The following is a 16,757-nucleotide window of genomic DNA, read 5'->3' on the forward strand; positions in this document are numbered from 1 at the left end:
TTAGAATAAAACAAAGAGAGGAAGGGTTTAGGGTTATATATATATATATATATATATATATATATATATATATATATATATATAAGAGTATATTAAAAATTTCATTACCAAAGATCACGAGGGGGGGGGGGCAGGGGCAAGGCTTTTGATTTTCATCTTCATCCCCGATCCATTCCTGCTTTTATGTCCTCCATTCTCAGTTCAAAAGGGGTTGAGTTCGGACCGATCTTAATTTTTCTACTGTCGATTGCCATCCATGAACAGATTCATATGGGTCTAGGGTTTGGGGGCGACCCGAACCAATCTACTTGAACGTTACCGGAGCCCGTGCACTGGGCCTGGATCATTCGACCCGGCCGGCTCAAAAGCGAACGGACTGAACCAATCGCGTCCGCTGATCGGGCTCTCGGCCTTTGGGATAGCCTATAAAAGCCGTCACTGCGACACTCCGGAAGCCACCGACCTCATTTTCTAGGGCAAAACCTCTAAATTAAGCGCACCCGAGCCCGACCGTCTCGTGTGCGACGCAGAAGAAGAAGAAGATGGCGGCCTCCGTGATGCTCAGGGCTCTAAGGAGGCGGTGTTCTCCCCTCCACTCTTCTTTCTCTATCGGCTGCCTTTATCATTCCGTACGCGTTCCTTCTTCCCTCCGATCGTTTTCGATGACCTCTTCTTCCATTCCTTTCGTGGGGATCTTTTTCCTGTTTCTCTGTTAGGGTTTTGCTTGTACTGATCCTCTGGGGACTATATTCTCTAATCTGAGTGTTGATTGCGTTGGCTCTTTGCTTCAGCTCAGTTTAGAGTATTAGTGCTTTTGCTAGTTTGAGTTTTACTACTGCTAAATCCCAACTTCACTGCATCATCTCTCTTTTTTCTTTTTCTGTGATAGCGTGATTTGGGCATTTCTATTGTTAATACCGTTTTTGGAGCTTGGACGATTAATTTCTGGATGCGGCAATCTCGGTTTTTTTATTTTATAGAAATAGTTTCATTTTAGCTCCCCTTCCTGACGTAATTACTAATTTTCAATCGATCGATGAGGAGGATAGGATGATATATTTCTTTGTTTCTTTCGATCGATGGATGGGGATCGATGGACATCTCTTTTTTTTATCGACTGGATCAATAGTTGGCCTTGAAGTGCAAGTGCAAGGAGAAGGGCGAGAAAAAGGCTCGGCTTATAGTTCAAGTCCAAAAGTGGGTAGTGGGTGCCTGGCACTTTAGTCGTTGGTGCAAACGTGACGATGGTGGATACCTTTTTTCTGGATGAACAAGGACATGGTTATGGGTATTGATTTACAGTAGTTTTGGCACTATTGGAGCAACACAATTGTTTCGGAGGCCATTTAAACGGATTAAATGTTTGAGGTGAATGCAACATTCGTGTTGTTACGGATAGGGCTGCATATGAGCTGAGCCAAACCCAAGATTTCGCTGTGCAAGCCCGGTTGGTACGTCAGGTACCAGGCTCACAAATTGCTTGGCTAAGGTCGTACAGTTGTTCCCCTACATTGGCACCATTGGAGCTACAAAATTGCTTTGGAGGCCATTTAAATGGATTATATGTTTGATGGTGAATGCAACATCCTTGAATGGATAGGACTGCACATGAGCTGAGACGATATATATAAGGATGGAATTTGAATCCATTACCTGACATGGCATAACAACTGTTACTGTAGCAGTTTTATTTTTGTTAGATAACATCCTGAATATATATATATATATATATATATATATATATATATATATATATATATTACATATTTGATATTTTATGAGCTTATCGGGCTTTAAATGAGCCTGTGCTGGGGTACAATTCGTTTACCTAATCAATCCTACCAATAAGTTCGTGTTTGACTTGTTTTCAAGCTTCCAGCCTTTGAAGCTGCCCCCTAGTTATGGTTCCTATTTCTCTGAAGTTTCCCAACCTGTGAAGCCTCCTTTTTGGACTTGGTTGATATGATACCATTGCGGGCTGAAAATGAAGATGATATAAACAGTCTGTAGTTTTAGTTTCACGACTGCCAAATCTTTGATGCATTGGTTAAAAATAGAAGCTAATTTCAGAGGTGGTGGCAAGTTTTCTTGTCTTGTTCACTACCTGGTGCTGGATCTGCAGAACCATACTAACATGAAAACTGTAAACGTACTTTGGCTCATAAAGTAACCTGATGCAGCACCAACCATTTGTGGACTGAAGTCCTCCTTCTATACACAAATGCTATTGTTCTTTACGCTAGTATACTTCATTCAATTGCCTTTTAGTACATCTAATTTCTTCTAATCAGCATTTCTTGATCTTTCATCATCTTCTTTTGATGTATCACAGTGAATAATATTGTCATTTGCTTGATCTTAGATGCATCATATTTAATTATATGACATCAAGTTTGCTTACATTCTTCTATGTTTTCATTATCCTCTATTGAGAACATTTTACATAAAGCCCTACATAAACCATTTTCACCATTTATAAGAGAATAAATGGTTATATATGAGATATATTTTGTGAACTTTTCATATTTGATTTCCCAAAATTGTCTTTACATTTCATAATGTTAGGATAAATTCACACGTGATGTCCAGTCACCCTAAGGATTGTTTCGTCATGGTTGGCAACAAGGGAGGGATGATTTTGGGAAATGGGATAAAAGAAAGATGGATTTAAGTTTCCTTATAAGGGAGGAGCGATTATGAAAAAAACTCTAATAAAAATTGAGGTTCAGCTCCAAGGATGAATGACCCCTGGGGCCATGGATGAAATAGATGCTGTCTCTTCCATCATCCTCTTGACAATGAATATTTGTATTCCTACGTTCTCAAGGTTCTAGGGCTTATCTCAGTCTTATGTGCACCACTTGATGATTGATGCAACTGCATGTTACTTATTGTTGATTAAACCATTTACTGTGACATAGTGTTATATGTTCCTCGCTATGTCACATGGGTGCGGGTGCGACACGGGTGCGGCGCAATTTCAAAAATTTTGGACACGGGGGCTCAACTATATATATATATATAAAGACTCGGTCAAAGTTGTGCCCATTAGGGGACAAGTGATGAGTTGTGAAGCCTGATTCAGGGTTTTTTTTTGCTTACAGGAGGGAGGGGGTCGGGTTGACCGAGTCCGAGCCGCACCCGTGTCCGCACCCGTGTCGGTGCGTGTTGACGCGGGTGCGGCGACCTTGGAGCCGAGTCCGTGTGACATATCTTGATCATCTTACCCAGTAACTCAAATGAAGATGCATTTTTTCATTTCATTTGTCAAACTGGAGGGGGTGGGATCTGAACCCAAGATCACTCGGTTAAGTTGTGCAGTTCTAGCCAGTCCAGCTTTCTTGCTCAAACCAATGACGTTGCATTTATTTGTGTGAGAAAGCAATAATGGATCTTATCATTTTAGGCATGTCATATTAAAAGCATTCTATCAGGAGGGATTATCAAATACATTTCTTATTTTTCTCTTGCTGATTGATCAGGTTAGATTGCACCCACTAATATCTGCTTCAATCATTTTACTTCCAAATGACACTGTCTTCCTTATTTCCATGTCCATGTATTGTTTTCTAAAAAAAGACAGATGCTGTCTCTTTAAGGGAACAAAAAAAGGACTGAGAATTGCATGTGATGTGATTGAAAAGCACAAAGGACACATGAAAGGTTATATACGTCCTTTTAAATCATGGAATGTTTTTCATCATAGATTCACAAATCTTCTCAGTCATTTCATTTTGCCAGTTTTTTTTAAAGGACTTATTGGGCTTATTTATGCAAAAAAATTGTAAATATCTTAAACATTACAAATGGATTGATGTCCAGATATTTGCGAATTAAGTACCAAAGCGTTATCTTCTTGATTAACCATGGCTTCTGCTTCGTGCATTCCTTGGTAAGCTAGTTTGTTGGTAGGTTAGTTTTAACTCTTGTATTAGTTTCACAGTATGGTTGGATTAGTGTGCTCCCATCTAAAGTGCACATTGTTAACAACATAATAGAGTTTATGTTGGCCTTGGCAGGAATCAAAAGTATTTTTAGGTTACCATTTTATCTATGTAATCAAAAGCCTCGACTAGGCACCGACTAGCCCGCCTAGTCGGTCTAGGTGCAAGTAAAATGCCTATCCTTTGCAATTCCTAGGTGGGTACCTTAAAAGGTACCAATTTTGCCGACTAGGCACCAACTAAGGCAGCTAGTCGGTGACTAAGCTGCCTCCGCCTAGGCACGAAGGCAATTTAGTCATTTATTAATTTTATTTATATTTTGTTATTTTTGTATATATGATTATGTTTTTTTATATATGTGTGTGTTACTTTGTTTTTGATGAAATTTTCTATAAAAGCTTGAAAGCATGTTTAGTATTATGAATTATGTAATATGTTATATATATATATATATGTTATTGTGCTTCTATGAAAGGTTGAAAGAATATTTTGTTGATTATACTAATATGCTATGAATAATTAAAATAAATAAATAAATATATATATATATATATATATATATATATATGTTTGTGTGTGTACAATTATATATATGTATATTTTGGTTATGTATATTAATATATTTTGTGAAAGCATGTGCAATTTTGTACTTGTGCAATGAAAACATCTTATTAGTAAAAGAATTAAACATATTTTTATGTATATTTTTTGTACTTTTTTATATTTTAATTGGAGTACCAACTAGTCTGCCTAGTCATCGACTAGTCTTTTTAGGGCTCTACCGACTAGGCACCACCTAGTGATTTTGACTACATAACATTTTATATGGGAGTCTCATTTTTCGATCTGGTGTGAAGTAAGGGCAGACCCTTCTAGATATGTTGGTTTCTTTTTTTGTGATAGTTAGGAGTAATATTTAAGCACAATATATTGCTTCACTCATAGACTTCATAGATGCGAAGGCTTTGTCTCATGTATAAGCCATAGATCATGGACCTCATGCATTGAATCATTAACCTAAAGCCATGCTGCATGTGTTCTCCCAGTGAGCACTGAAATGAATATATTTTTTCCACATTTTCTCCAAGTCAATGTAGTACCTTTTCCACTCCCAAGTTGTTGTTCACAATTGATAGTAATTAATTTTTTCTGTTCAGTTCAATGGCTAGTTGTTTGCTTTCTTTTGCACATTATAAGAAAAATCAGAGATAACTGCTAGTCGCTATGTGGCCATCTACAGAAAATAATTTATGCCTTTACGAGGCTCTAAATTTATTTACACTCGATCCATCTACTGTTGGACAAGTTTTATCTGTATCAAAACCCAAGAGTTGTACAAAATATGAGAACAAAACCCAACAAAATATGAGAACAAAACCCAACAAAATATGAGTCAGTTTATAGGTAGAACAGAATCCAACAGCATCAGCAAGATATGACTCGGTTTAATGGTAGCACAAAACCCAACTGCAACAGCAGACGAGGGCAAGGATGCATGCTGATGCATGTTGATACCCAGCAAAGATTTCCCCCCTCTTTTTCACTCTCTTTTGGATAGAAACAAGAAAGAGAGGTTGATTGACCAGATCCACGAGAGAGAGAGAGAGAGAGAGAGAGAGAGAGAGAGAGAGAGAGAGAGAGAGAGAGAGAGAGAGATCACAGTAGGAAGAGAAATGAGGGCTTTGCCCTTACCCAGAAAGTTTTTGATATGAAAAATTCCTCCATTCCCCTAGGTGGAGTAATTTTTATTATCAAAAAATCAGATTTTAGTAAAAAAATCCTTCCAAAATTTCTCTTTTAGACGGACGGAAAATTTTAAATTTTCTTTTCTACCACTTTTCCTATTACTTTCCCACTTCCAAACTTGTCCTTTGTGAACTTTCTAATGAATCAACTGATTTGCACTGGAATTAAACTGTTATGTTTTTTTGCTTCTGTCCCCCTAGAGTTTTTTTTGGATCATGTCCAGTGGAAACCATTGGTTATTATGGATTAAGTTGCTCACTTCCTGCTTCTTCTGTTGCTTGCTTATGAGTTTAGGTTAACAGCTCAAACAGTCCATATGGAACGTCCCACAGATGGATGAGAGCCTTTAGGTATTGGTTTGGTTACTAGACATTCCATTCTCCATCTTTGACATATGTAACTTTTGATTTCTCTTAACTATGACAAACATTGTCCTATGCAGCTCCAAACCCACTGGAAATGATGTCATTGGAATTGATTTGGGTACCACTAATTCTTGCGTAGCAGTTATGGAGGGAAAGGTTGTCTTTTTTTCTTCTGTTCTTAATTTTATCTGATTCGTGCAATTGCTAACTTTTGTTGCATACCATATAGAATGCAAAAGTGATAGAGAATTCTGAAGGTGCCCGGACTACCCCCTCGGTTCTTTCTTTTAACCAAAAGGGGGAATTGCTTGTCGGAACTCCAGCCAAGCGTCAGGCTGTAACTAATCCAGCAAATACACTTTTTGGAACCAAGCGACTTATAGGAAGACGCTTCGATGACCCACAGACTCAGAAAGAGATGAAGATGGTTCCTTACAAGATAGTAAAAGCACCCAATGGTGATGCATGGGTTGAAGCAAATGGACAGCAGTACTCTCCAAGTCAAATTGGTGCCTTTGTTCTTACTAAGATGAAAGAAACTGCGGAGTCCTACCTTGGAAAATCTGTTAGCAAAGCTGTGATTACTGTTCCAGCTTATTTCAATGACGCTCAAAGGCAGGCCACAAAGGATGCAGGAAGGATTGCAGGACTTGATGTGCAGAGGATCATTAATGAGCCAACAGCTGCTGCACTTTCTTATGGATTAAACAATAAGGAGGGCCTAATTGCCGTCTTCGATCTAGGGGGTGGGACATTTGATGTCTCAATTCTGGAGATTTCTAATGGCGTTTTTGAGGTATCCTATTTTTTAAAATTAATGATAACAACCAGCATGGGCTTTGTGGAGCTGTTGGTCCTGGTTTCACTTTGTTAATGGTGGTCTGTTTTGTTCAGGTTAAGGCAACCAATGGTGACACCTTTCTGGGTGGGGAGGATTTTGACAATGCGCTACTAGAGTTTCTGGTGAGTGAGTTCAAGAGAACTGAGGCAATAGATCTTTCAAAAGACAGGTTGGCCTTGCAAAGGCTTCGAGAGGCAGCAGAGAAAGCAAAGATAGAGCTGTCATCCACAGCCCAGACAGATATCAACCTGCCATTCATTACAGCAGATGCTTCTGGTGCAAAACACTTGAACATCACATTGACAAGGTCCAAGTTTGAGAGCTTGGTTAACAACCTGATTGAGCGAACAAGAAACCCATGCAAGAGCTGTCTGAAAGATGCTGGCATATCCATTAAGGATGTTGACGAAGTTCTTCTGGTTGGTGGAATGACTCGAGTTCCAAAAGTTCAAGAAGTAGTTTCTGAGATCTTTGGCAAGAGCCCAAGCAAAGGAGTTAATCCAGATGAGGCAGTGGCAATGGGGGCTGCAATTCAGGGAGGCATTCTTCGTGGTGACGTGAAGGAGCTGCTTCTCTTGGATGTTACTCCTCTATCACTTGGTATTGAGACTCTGGGTGGCATTTTCACCAGGTTGATCAACAGGAACACCACCATTCCAACGAAGAAGAGTCAGGTATAGAGGCAATAAACTAACTTAGTTCAAACATCCATGTCTATACAGTAGAAACAGGAACAAGATGGATTTTGCATTCATTTTGTTTACTAAAGGTTCCCAACAACTCAATTCAAGTCCCTGTTGAAGATTTGTAGGCCTTGAGTGGCTCAATGGAGTTAGTGATGGCTCACCAGTTGCAGGTGTTCTCCACGTTGCCTGAATGGTGTGGAGTAATACCGACTAGATCTAACCTTTGATGTTTAAACCTAACCAGATTTTGATCTATCCTAACCCCAATTCTAAGATTTGTAAATGCTGCTTGACGTTAAGAATTAAGCCTTTTCTAACTGTATTGAGAGTCGGTTTCTGATGAATGTGTTCTTTTGTTGCCAGGTCTTCTCCACTGCAGCAGACAACCAGACTCAGGTAGGAGTCCGGGTATTGCAAGGAGAGCGTGAGATGGCTGCAGACAATAAACTTTTGGGTGAGTTTGACCTTGTAGGAATTCCTCCAGCTCCCAGAGGCATGCCTCAAATTGAGGTGACGTTCGACATTGATGCCAATGGAATTGTCACTGTTTCTGCAAAGGATAAGGCTACTGCTAAGGAGCAGCAAATCACCATCAGGTCATCAGGAGGTCTCTCTGAAGACGAGATTGAGAAAATGGTCAAAGAAGCAGAGTTGCATGCACAGAAGGACCAGGAGAGGAAAGCTTTGATCGATGTAAGGAATAGTGCCGACACTGCAATCTACAGTATGGAGAAGAGCTTGAATGAGTACAAGGACAAGATTCCTGCAGAAGTTGTGTCTGAGATAGAGTCTGCAATAGCTGATCTAAGGACATCTATGGCTGGCGAGAATGTTGATGAGATAAAGGCAAAGCTTGATGCTGCAAACAAGGCAGTTTCAAAGATTGGCCAGCACATGAACTCGTCCGGAGGGTCTACTGGTGGCAGCGCTGCTGGCTCTCAAGGCGGCGATCAGGCACCGGAGGCAGAGTATGAGGAGGTTAAGAAGTAAGTTGATGTGATTTTTGTCCATATTGCCTAAGTTTAGGATGCTGAGACAATGTTTCTTCTGTTTTAAGAACGGATGTGCTTATTTCTAGGCATGCAGTACAATTTTGTATGTATTCTGTAGGGAAGGTCGGGTTAGGCCTGAAACATCTGTTTGGTAGGGATCATACACCCTCTTGAGAATTAGAAAAATAGTGATCCTTTTTTTGACAACGCTAATGCTCGATGGAAATAATTAATGCAGGCCAGGTTCTCAGCTAAGGATACCCTTTGCTGGAAATTCTTGGAACTTGTGAATTCAAAAGTAATAATCAAATTGATTTGAAGTTCCAAAGTTCATATAAATGCGTGTACTGCTCCTTTGAATTGGGAAGAGATTTGTGCCATTATCTCATGTTGATGATCACCTCCATTCATTATTTCGTGTGTTGGATGTATGCTTGCTCATTTTAAATATTAGTACCCCCTCTGTGTGTGTGTTTTGCATGTGCACATGTCTGATCGTGGAAATTGAACGATCTTTATCTACTACTTTCCTTATGTTTTCGTGACAATGTGGTCCATTTCAGATTGAGATAGCTTGCTACTATTTAGTTATGAATATGGTGAATGACCACTGTTGATATGATGTGGGTTTGGTATGGATCTCTCATCTTCTTTGTACATGCTTCGGTTTTGCGTGGGCCCATCCAAAACTTGGATCATCAGCTTCCAAGATTGATATGCTCATCTACGGTTATGCAAGGACCGCCTGCATTTCTGTTCTGATGAGTTGGGAAGCGCCCTTTTCAAGATATCAGCCATCATCCCCTTCAGAATGCTGGTGGCTTTACGTACGGTTTCCTGTAATACTTTCCTCACAGGAAATTCAAGCATGCCCACCTTCAACTGTTACTGTGTTTTGTTTTCTCATAAAGTATTCATCAGGGTTATGTTTAAATGTTGGCATCATGTAAAAAAATGAATAAATTTTATGAGGATTTTTTTGGATAGTCAAGCATGGGGTGTTACCTCTTCTCCCCTGAAGACACAGGGTTTGCTACAGTGTGTGCTTGGGGGTCCGAATGAGCGCCATGTATATAAGCACGTGGGGCTCGTATTTTTGTGTGTTGGTATCAGAGTCTGGTGCGGTTGCAAAGACTTAACTACCCTTTTTCGCCATGAAATGATAGTTTGAGAAAAGGTCAAACATGTTCTCCATCCAAAAAAGGGAAACGGCGGTTCAAAAAAGGACAAAAATGTCTTTTATCCAGAAAGTTGAGGATGATGTTAACTTTTCAAAGTCCAAACGTTTCATTTGCACCATTTGTTGTAACAAGAGCTCCCTTTGATGATGTACTTTTTACCGTCGTTTGTTGTTGTTGGAGCATCTTTTGTCGTTGTATCGAGTTCAGGTTTTCACCTTGATTTTTAGCTTGTGTTACAACACATTGTCGTCTTCTCGTTCCTGCCTTGTGTTATAAAACATTCTCGGGTTCGTTCCTACCTCGTGGAGATAATTATAAATTGACCGATTGATTCGATCATTGGTGGGCATTATAGGGGCATTTGTCAGCCTTCTCTTTTTACCGTCTTCTTTTCTTCATTTTTGTTAGGCAGTATGGAAAAAAAAATGATGCACAACATTCTAACAAGTGCCATTAAGGCGTTGTGCGTACCTTTTCATGTCATCATGCTATTGTTGAAGAACGTATGTTGTCGTGAGTGTCATTAAGGCGTTGTTTTGTTATTGCAGGTAGATGTTATCTTTTCGACAGTTGAAAAATTAAAGACATTTGTAAGACGCTGGGACCTATTGACAAAAATGCTTGTTTACATATGCGAGGAAGGGCCTTTACCCCATTCGGTATCGTTCATTCACTCAGTATATGCAATGTAACGCAAATCGCGATTGTAGTAACATACTACCGATTTGTGAGATATTGTTTTGTTTGTTAATATCATTTTGTAAGTTATTATGCTGAATTTCCGTATCAATTTGTAATATATTATGCAATATGTATATCGATTTGTAAGATATTATGTGTTTTGTAGTGTCGATTTGTAAGCTATTATACTGAATTGCCGTATCGATTTATAATATATTATGTAATATGTATATCGATTTGTAAGATATTATTTATTTTTTATATCAATTTGTAAGATATTTGTATAAAGAATTTTAAAATGTGTGCATGCGAAAATACATTGTTGCGCGCTTGCAGTGATAATTTTCGTATTCAAATTGCTGCTCATTTAGCAATTTCTATTGAAATCGCTTCACAGCGTTGTAGATATAATTAAATCGCTGTCACGTGAATCACTATCGTCAACACACATATACGACATATCATTTCTTTTATTGGCATGGTAAATAACAACTTGATGCATAGTATAAGCAAATAACAAATCGTTGTTGCTTTTATACTGTGATTCATTTAATCGTTTCTTTGACTTGCTTAACCTTATCGGTATCTATTGTTATATGCATCTAATCATAGTAAATGTATGCGCTGGCTAACGCAAATTGATATCTTGCTTATGACAGTGGTGAGCTTATCATCTGGTTGCAGTGAAGATGATCTATCTCAATCATTGAAAAGTTATGGAGAAGTGCACATCTATATTAATGATGCACTTGAAGAAGTGAACATGTGCACTAATGATGCACCTGATAAAAAGGGTGCAGGCATTGGATTCACTCTTGACATGAATGTTCCAGCAAAAGAAATATAATTTGATAGTGAAGTAGACGATCATGACAATGCACTTGATAAAGGTGCAAACACTGAGAATATACATTATAGTACACTTGACTCTGTTCCTATAGAAGGAATGCAGTTTAATAATGAGGAAACTGCATAGAAATTTTACAATGATTATGCCTTAAAACTTGATTTCAGTGTTAGAAGGTATTCGTTGTCAAAAAATGCACATGATGTCGTGGTAAGAAAGACATATGTTTGTTCTAAGGAAGGTTGAAAGAAGTCAAGTGGAAATCCAATAAGGAGTAAGCAAGATTTAAGATATGGATGTCCAACAAGAATGGTGTTAAGAACACTTTCGAATGAGAAATATGTAGTTCGTACTTTAATCAGTGATCATAACCATGAATTATCAGCTTCATTTATGACTTTTATGTTAAGGTCACATCATAAAATAACTGAAGTGCATGGTGTAATTGCTAATAGCACAAGCATTGCACCAAGGAAGACATACAATTTATGCGCGCACATAGATGGTGGTCGCGAGAACATGTCATTCACACCTATGGATCTAAGAAATCACTTGAGAAACAAGATGACAGATAACATGAAGAATGAAGAAATATGTTCTTTGATTGATTACTTACAAAAGAAATCAAACATTGACCCTGGTTTCTTTAGTGCAATGCAACTGGATGAAGATGGATATGATGTGAATATGTTTTGGTCAGATTCAAAGTTAAGAGTAGATTATGAATGTAAGACCCACGATTTTTCTGAGAAAATTATTTAATTTATGGTGAAATTTCAAATATATATGAATGTAGTAGGTCTCTCTCTCTCTCTCTATATATATATATTCATTTGATTTGAACCCTTGAAATCTTTTATGACTTTTATTATTGACAACATTACATTAAAAGAGTTTTCCTTTTTGAAATGTTTGAGAATGATAAGAAATTAGGAAATGAATTTTAAACTCTAAGTTTAATTTTAAAAAAAGGTAGGTTTTTGGAAATGAGCCAAAATAAAATTTAACAAAGTTCAAAAGAGGTTTTCTAAATTTTGGAAAGTTGGCATAAGGCCAACATCAGCCTAAGGGCATGGGCGCACTCTTGAGTGCAGCCCATGCCACTTTGAAAATACTAAAAAAAAAATGCCGAAAACCATGAAAACTGCCCAAAAGGGGGGGGGTGGCATTTTTGAAAGGATTTTCAAAATTCAAACCCCTAAAGGGGACTCTCAACCGTCCCTTTTTGAAGATTTAATCCGAACCGTCAAAAGAGAAACCCTAGTCCTTTATAAACCTCCTTAAAGGAGGAGAGAGGAAAGGAAATGCATTTTTTTAAAGGCTCTCTCTCTCTCCACAAAATCGTGGGAGTCTTGTGAGAACTGACCCCTCCCTCTTTGCCCTTGTGTAGGGGTGGGTGCCAAAGTTTGGAACTTCTCCCTACACTCCAAGCAAGGGAGCCAACATTTTCTCCCCTCCTTGTTGCCGAAAATCCGATAGCTTAAGGTGAGATTCTTCTTCCCATAGCTGCCATTGTTGCAAACATGTGAGCTTCCACGGTAGTGTTCACCTTGCATATTTCCTTTGCTTGAAATTTTCGAAAAAATGAAGCCTTAGTCCCTTTTTTTTTCTTGCATTGGTTTTGAAATGCAAGGGAAAGGGAAATGGCGGATTCATCCTTATAAAGTTGCGTTTGTTCACCATTCTAATATGTTTGCACACACTCATGTTCATGCACAAGCTCAAGCACTCGTTTCTTTTTTCTTTTGTTTGAGTTTTGTTTTATGCAAATGCTATTGCAATACCTCTTCACCCTTCTTCATGGTTTGGTGTGGATATGGGTGGGCATGGGCCGAACCCTCTAGGTTCGGACACACCCTCGTGTGCTGGTTTGTGGGTCTACTCATGCTGCAACCACAACCCACATGGGTCAGTCTGCAGTACGTCAGCCTTGCCGTGTAGCCCTTCTTTGGGTTCGTGGGTGGAGACACCCTCTTGGGTGCCTTCTAGCCCCTTTGTCAGTCTTTGTTTGACGGCCGGCCCCGGATTCTGCCATGTTATAACAGTAAATTCGGGGTTGTCCATTCAGTTTTCGTGTGGCAAGGAGGTCCCAAACTAGACCAAGCTCGACAACAACGCCCTTTCGGGGATGACCTTGGTCGGTCGGCTGCTGGCCTGGACCAGTCTCGGCTGAGCCACACCCGACCTCTCTCTCTTTCTTTTGGTCTGCCCTTCCTGGCAACTGCATGCACCTTTGGTGCATCTGCAGTTTGGCCAAGCTGCAACCACACCCACAACCGGGTGGGTGTTGGCAAGCTGCAGCCTGGGCCCTTGCCTTAGCCGAACCACCTCATGTGATTATGCATGCATGACCTGGTCTAGACCACGCTCGGTCCAGACCAGTCTTGTTGTTAGACGCCTTGCAGCAGAGGTTTAGGCTGGATGGTTGCAGCTGTGTCCCAATCCGGACCAGATGGCACCACACCTCCACTCTGCCATTCATTGGCGTGGCGTGGCCCTGTCCCTGACCAGACCCGTTCCATTCCTCTACAGTCGACAACATGCAAGCTGGGTGGCTGCATGTTTGGCCGCACCTTGCCGACCTAGATACTTGTGGGCTGCATCCCTTGCGACACCTACTAGTGCCCAACCGCTGTACCTTTCTTCGATCATTTGTCACCTGACAATGCTTACTGGGTTGCACACTGCTACAACATTAGAGTGCAGTGTTAGACAACAGTTTCTTGCTGCACCCCTTCCGCGAATACCCGCTTGTGACAACGCCCTAGTGGCTGCCATTTCACTGCGGAAGTATGCAGACATGGCAACATACCTTGCTATGTTCTTTTTGGCAAGTTTTGTGCCTATGCACAACCCGTTCCTTGCTGCAACTTCCAACAACACCACACTACTACTTTGTTGTCCGGGTATGGGTTCCTTTACAACATGTATTTTTTTTGCACATTGGCGCTGCTGGCAGTACTTAGCGGGCTGCATTTTTCCTGCACGCTTTGAGTTCATGGCAGCAAGTGAGTTGCTGCATTTTTTCCTATACAATTTGCACACTTTTGGCAGCACATAGCTGTTGTAATTTTCTTGCATCGTTGGCGTTTTGGGCAGCACCTTGGCTACCGTTGTTGCGACAAATAAATTACCGCTTGAACTATATATAATTGCTGCCTTTTTATTGCACCCATGACATCTGTTTGTTGCACTTATATTTTAATGTAAATAGCACAATTCAAGCCCAAATGAAGTTATTGCAACTTGAATGCGATATATCACGCTCATTTCTAAGCAAGATTGTGAACTTTACAATGTTAACCATGATGTTTAAATATAGTAGCTTTTCACAATATGCATGATGGAATGACTCATATCACGTGTACTTGTCGCACATCTTGACACGGTTGCAAGTATACACATGAGCATGATATTATATGAAAATATTAATGCTATAACGTGTTGTGGAATGATTCAAGAATCATATGCGAAAGTTATGGTTGTTTGTGCAATGAATTTTATTGCTAAAATACACTCCACATTTGCACATATTGATACAATCTTGATATGAAGCATATGTGACATGCTTAGTTGGTACAATTCGCATTTTAGTACGTTTAAGGAATTGTCAAAAATATGGAATTGAAATAATTACACATGCACATGGCTCATGCAAGGGCAACAAGATGGTGTTAATGAATTAACACATTTTTCGCAGCACATTTGACTGTCATATCACGCGTGCACTACTTGACACAACTACGAAATTACTATCGTATGCATGATATTCAAACATTGTGATACTTTTGAATTACGCTTAATGAAGCATACTACTTGGCATGGTTATGAATTTTACGTTATGCGCATGATGTGACATGAAATATCAATGTTATAGCACATATTGAACACTTGTCACTTGCACATCATGTCACTGAACTCAAATGGATTGATTGAAGCATGCTTATAGTCAAGTGCTTATAGTTGAGCTATGAATGCGCAATGTTACTACTTGAATCAACGTCTTGAATAGACTCTTGTATCTTTCACATCACATGGGTGTATATGCACATTTAACACTTGACTCGTTCCAAATGATAAGGGGACATGAACATCACAATAGGGATATGACACATGTTTATAAATCTTGTGCACTTTGGAACTCCATGGCGAGTTGTGTTGGTTGTTGGCCCTTTTTCGTGAACAGGGCTCACTTGTGCTTGTTGTGTCATAAACCCTAATGAATGTGTGATGGTCGCCTTCACAGGTGAAGAGCTCTTTTGAGGCCGTGTGAGGCTTGAGCACGTGAATGGGTGGGCTAGACCTTTGAGAGTTATTTGTGTTGACCTGCGGGGAACACAAGGCTAGATGGGCCTAAGTACCTTAAGATGAGAGAATGTGTATTAGCTGTAGCCCTAAAAAGATAAACCGCCCAGTCGTTCATTCATAAAATGGTTCACCTTGGAGAGAGTGGATGATACAGCCCTGAGTGACCGATCAATTTTACAACACGTTTTAAGGAGAAAAAGTATCCTTTGGCCTCTAGTCACTCAGAGTTAGGGAGGTTGAGGTGACCTATTAAGGTGCCTCAGCTACTGCAGTACTGCGGATTACAATCTGTTACCTATGCGAGGTTTTTTCTCGGCCATGGGCCACCCTCATGAGGTTTTACTCGGCATGTTAGTATCTCGGTTATCACATAATATAAAATAATAAATGCCGGTGATATTTTTTACAGAATGCGAGGTTCTTTCGCGTACCTAAAGGAGTAATCAATACAGAACAATTAAACTAACTTGCTAACTACCGATGTATGAATTGATGCTTATGTTGTAGTTTAGTTCTTAGTTGTTTAATTGCTTAATTGATTGAATGTTTAATTTAACTGTCTCATCATGCTAGTTGATATTATTGCCTATTGTTTATCTTGCTTACTGTTCTTTAAGTGCTTATAGTTGTACTTGTTCATTAGTGCAAATGTTTCTAACTGTCCCATCATGTTAGATTTACTTGTGCTTTTAATTTAAATAGCCATGTTAATCATTACACATCATGATATTACTGCTTATGTTTTGCTAAATAGATAGTTGTGGATATTATCTCACCAACTCGCAAGAGTACTGACCCCGTTATATGGGGATACAGGTGACGATTGCTTGGGTGCGATCGCGATGGCTGCGTGATAGAGGCTTGGGACCCACACTCTGGACTTACGCGGTCTTGACAGTTGGTTTGAAAAATTCTTCAGTTTTTGGGAGATCTTTTTGTAAATGAAATGATATACACTTCTTTGTCTCATTTTGTAACCCATTGGTAATGAAAAGTTTCTTTTTGTTGATCATTCTGTAACTCACTCAAATTTTCCAAGTGATTTTCCTTATGGTTTTTCGCTTGCGAAATGTTAAAAAAAATTCTAAAAATCTAAAGATTTTCCAAGTTGGGATATTGGGGCGTCATAATGAATGCTTCACTGATGTTCTTGTTTTTTATATGAC

At 39.5% G+C, this 16,757-nt stretch overlaps 1 protein-coding gene across 3 annotated transcripts; it reads left to right on the plus strand.

Moving 5' to 3' along the window:
• Nucleotides 1-454: 454 nt before the first annotated feature.
• On the plus strand, nucleotides 455-16,435 carry LOC149834858 (heat shock 70 kDa protein, mitochondrial). Of its 3 annotated transcripts, none has more exons than XM_090011584.1 (7): nucleotides 455-629; nucleotides 5,985-6,040; nucleotides 6,133-6,211; nucleotides 6,285-6,851; nucleotides 6,950-7,570; nucleotides 7,946-8,568; nucleotides 16,346-16,435. In XM_090011584.1, exons 1-7 carry the CDS (start codon nucleotides 543-545, stop codon nucleotides 16,347-16,349), a joined length of 2,037 nt encoding a protein of 678 aa, XP_089867710.1. In that variant the 5' UTR covers nucleotides 455-542; the 3' UTR covers nucleotides 16,350-16,435. The 3 variants fall into 3 exon arrangements, with proteins under 3 accessions (XP_089867710.1, XP_089867709.1, XP_089867708.1); XM_090011583.1 differs by lacking the exon at nucleotides 16,346-16,435 and adding an exon at nucleotides 10,304-10,580; XM_090011582.1 differs by lacking the exon at nucleotides 16,346-16,435 and adding an exon at nucleotides 10,308-10,580.
• Nucleotides 16,436-16,757: the final 322 nt, after the last annotated feature.

Source organism: Nuphar pumila, chromosome 6, assembly GCF_984573655.1.
Source record: "Nuphar pumila chromosome 6, dmNupPumi1.hap1.1, whole genome shotgun sequence".
NCBI lineage: Eukaryota > Viridiplantae > Streptophyta > Magnoliopsida > Nymphaeales > Nymphaeaceae > Nuphar > Nuphar pumila.

Excerpts from the sequence above, each read along its gene's own strand:
- LOC149834858 (XM_090011582.1), top strand. The coding sequence starts at position 543 with ATGGCGGCCTCCGTGATGCTCAGGGCTCTAAGGAGGCGGTGTTCTCCC. Across the intron at positions 6,041-6,132 it reads AGATGGATGAGAGCCTTTAG|CTCCAAACCCACTGGAAATG; the intron begins GTATTGGTTTGG and ends TGTCCTATGCAG. Across the intron at positions 6,852-6,949 it reads TTTCTAATGGCGTTTTTGAG|GTTAAGGCAACCAATGGTGA; the intron begins GTATCCTATTTT and ends TGTTTTGTTCAG.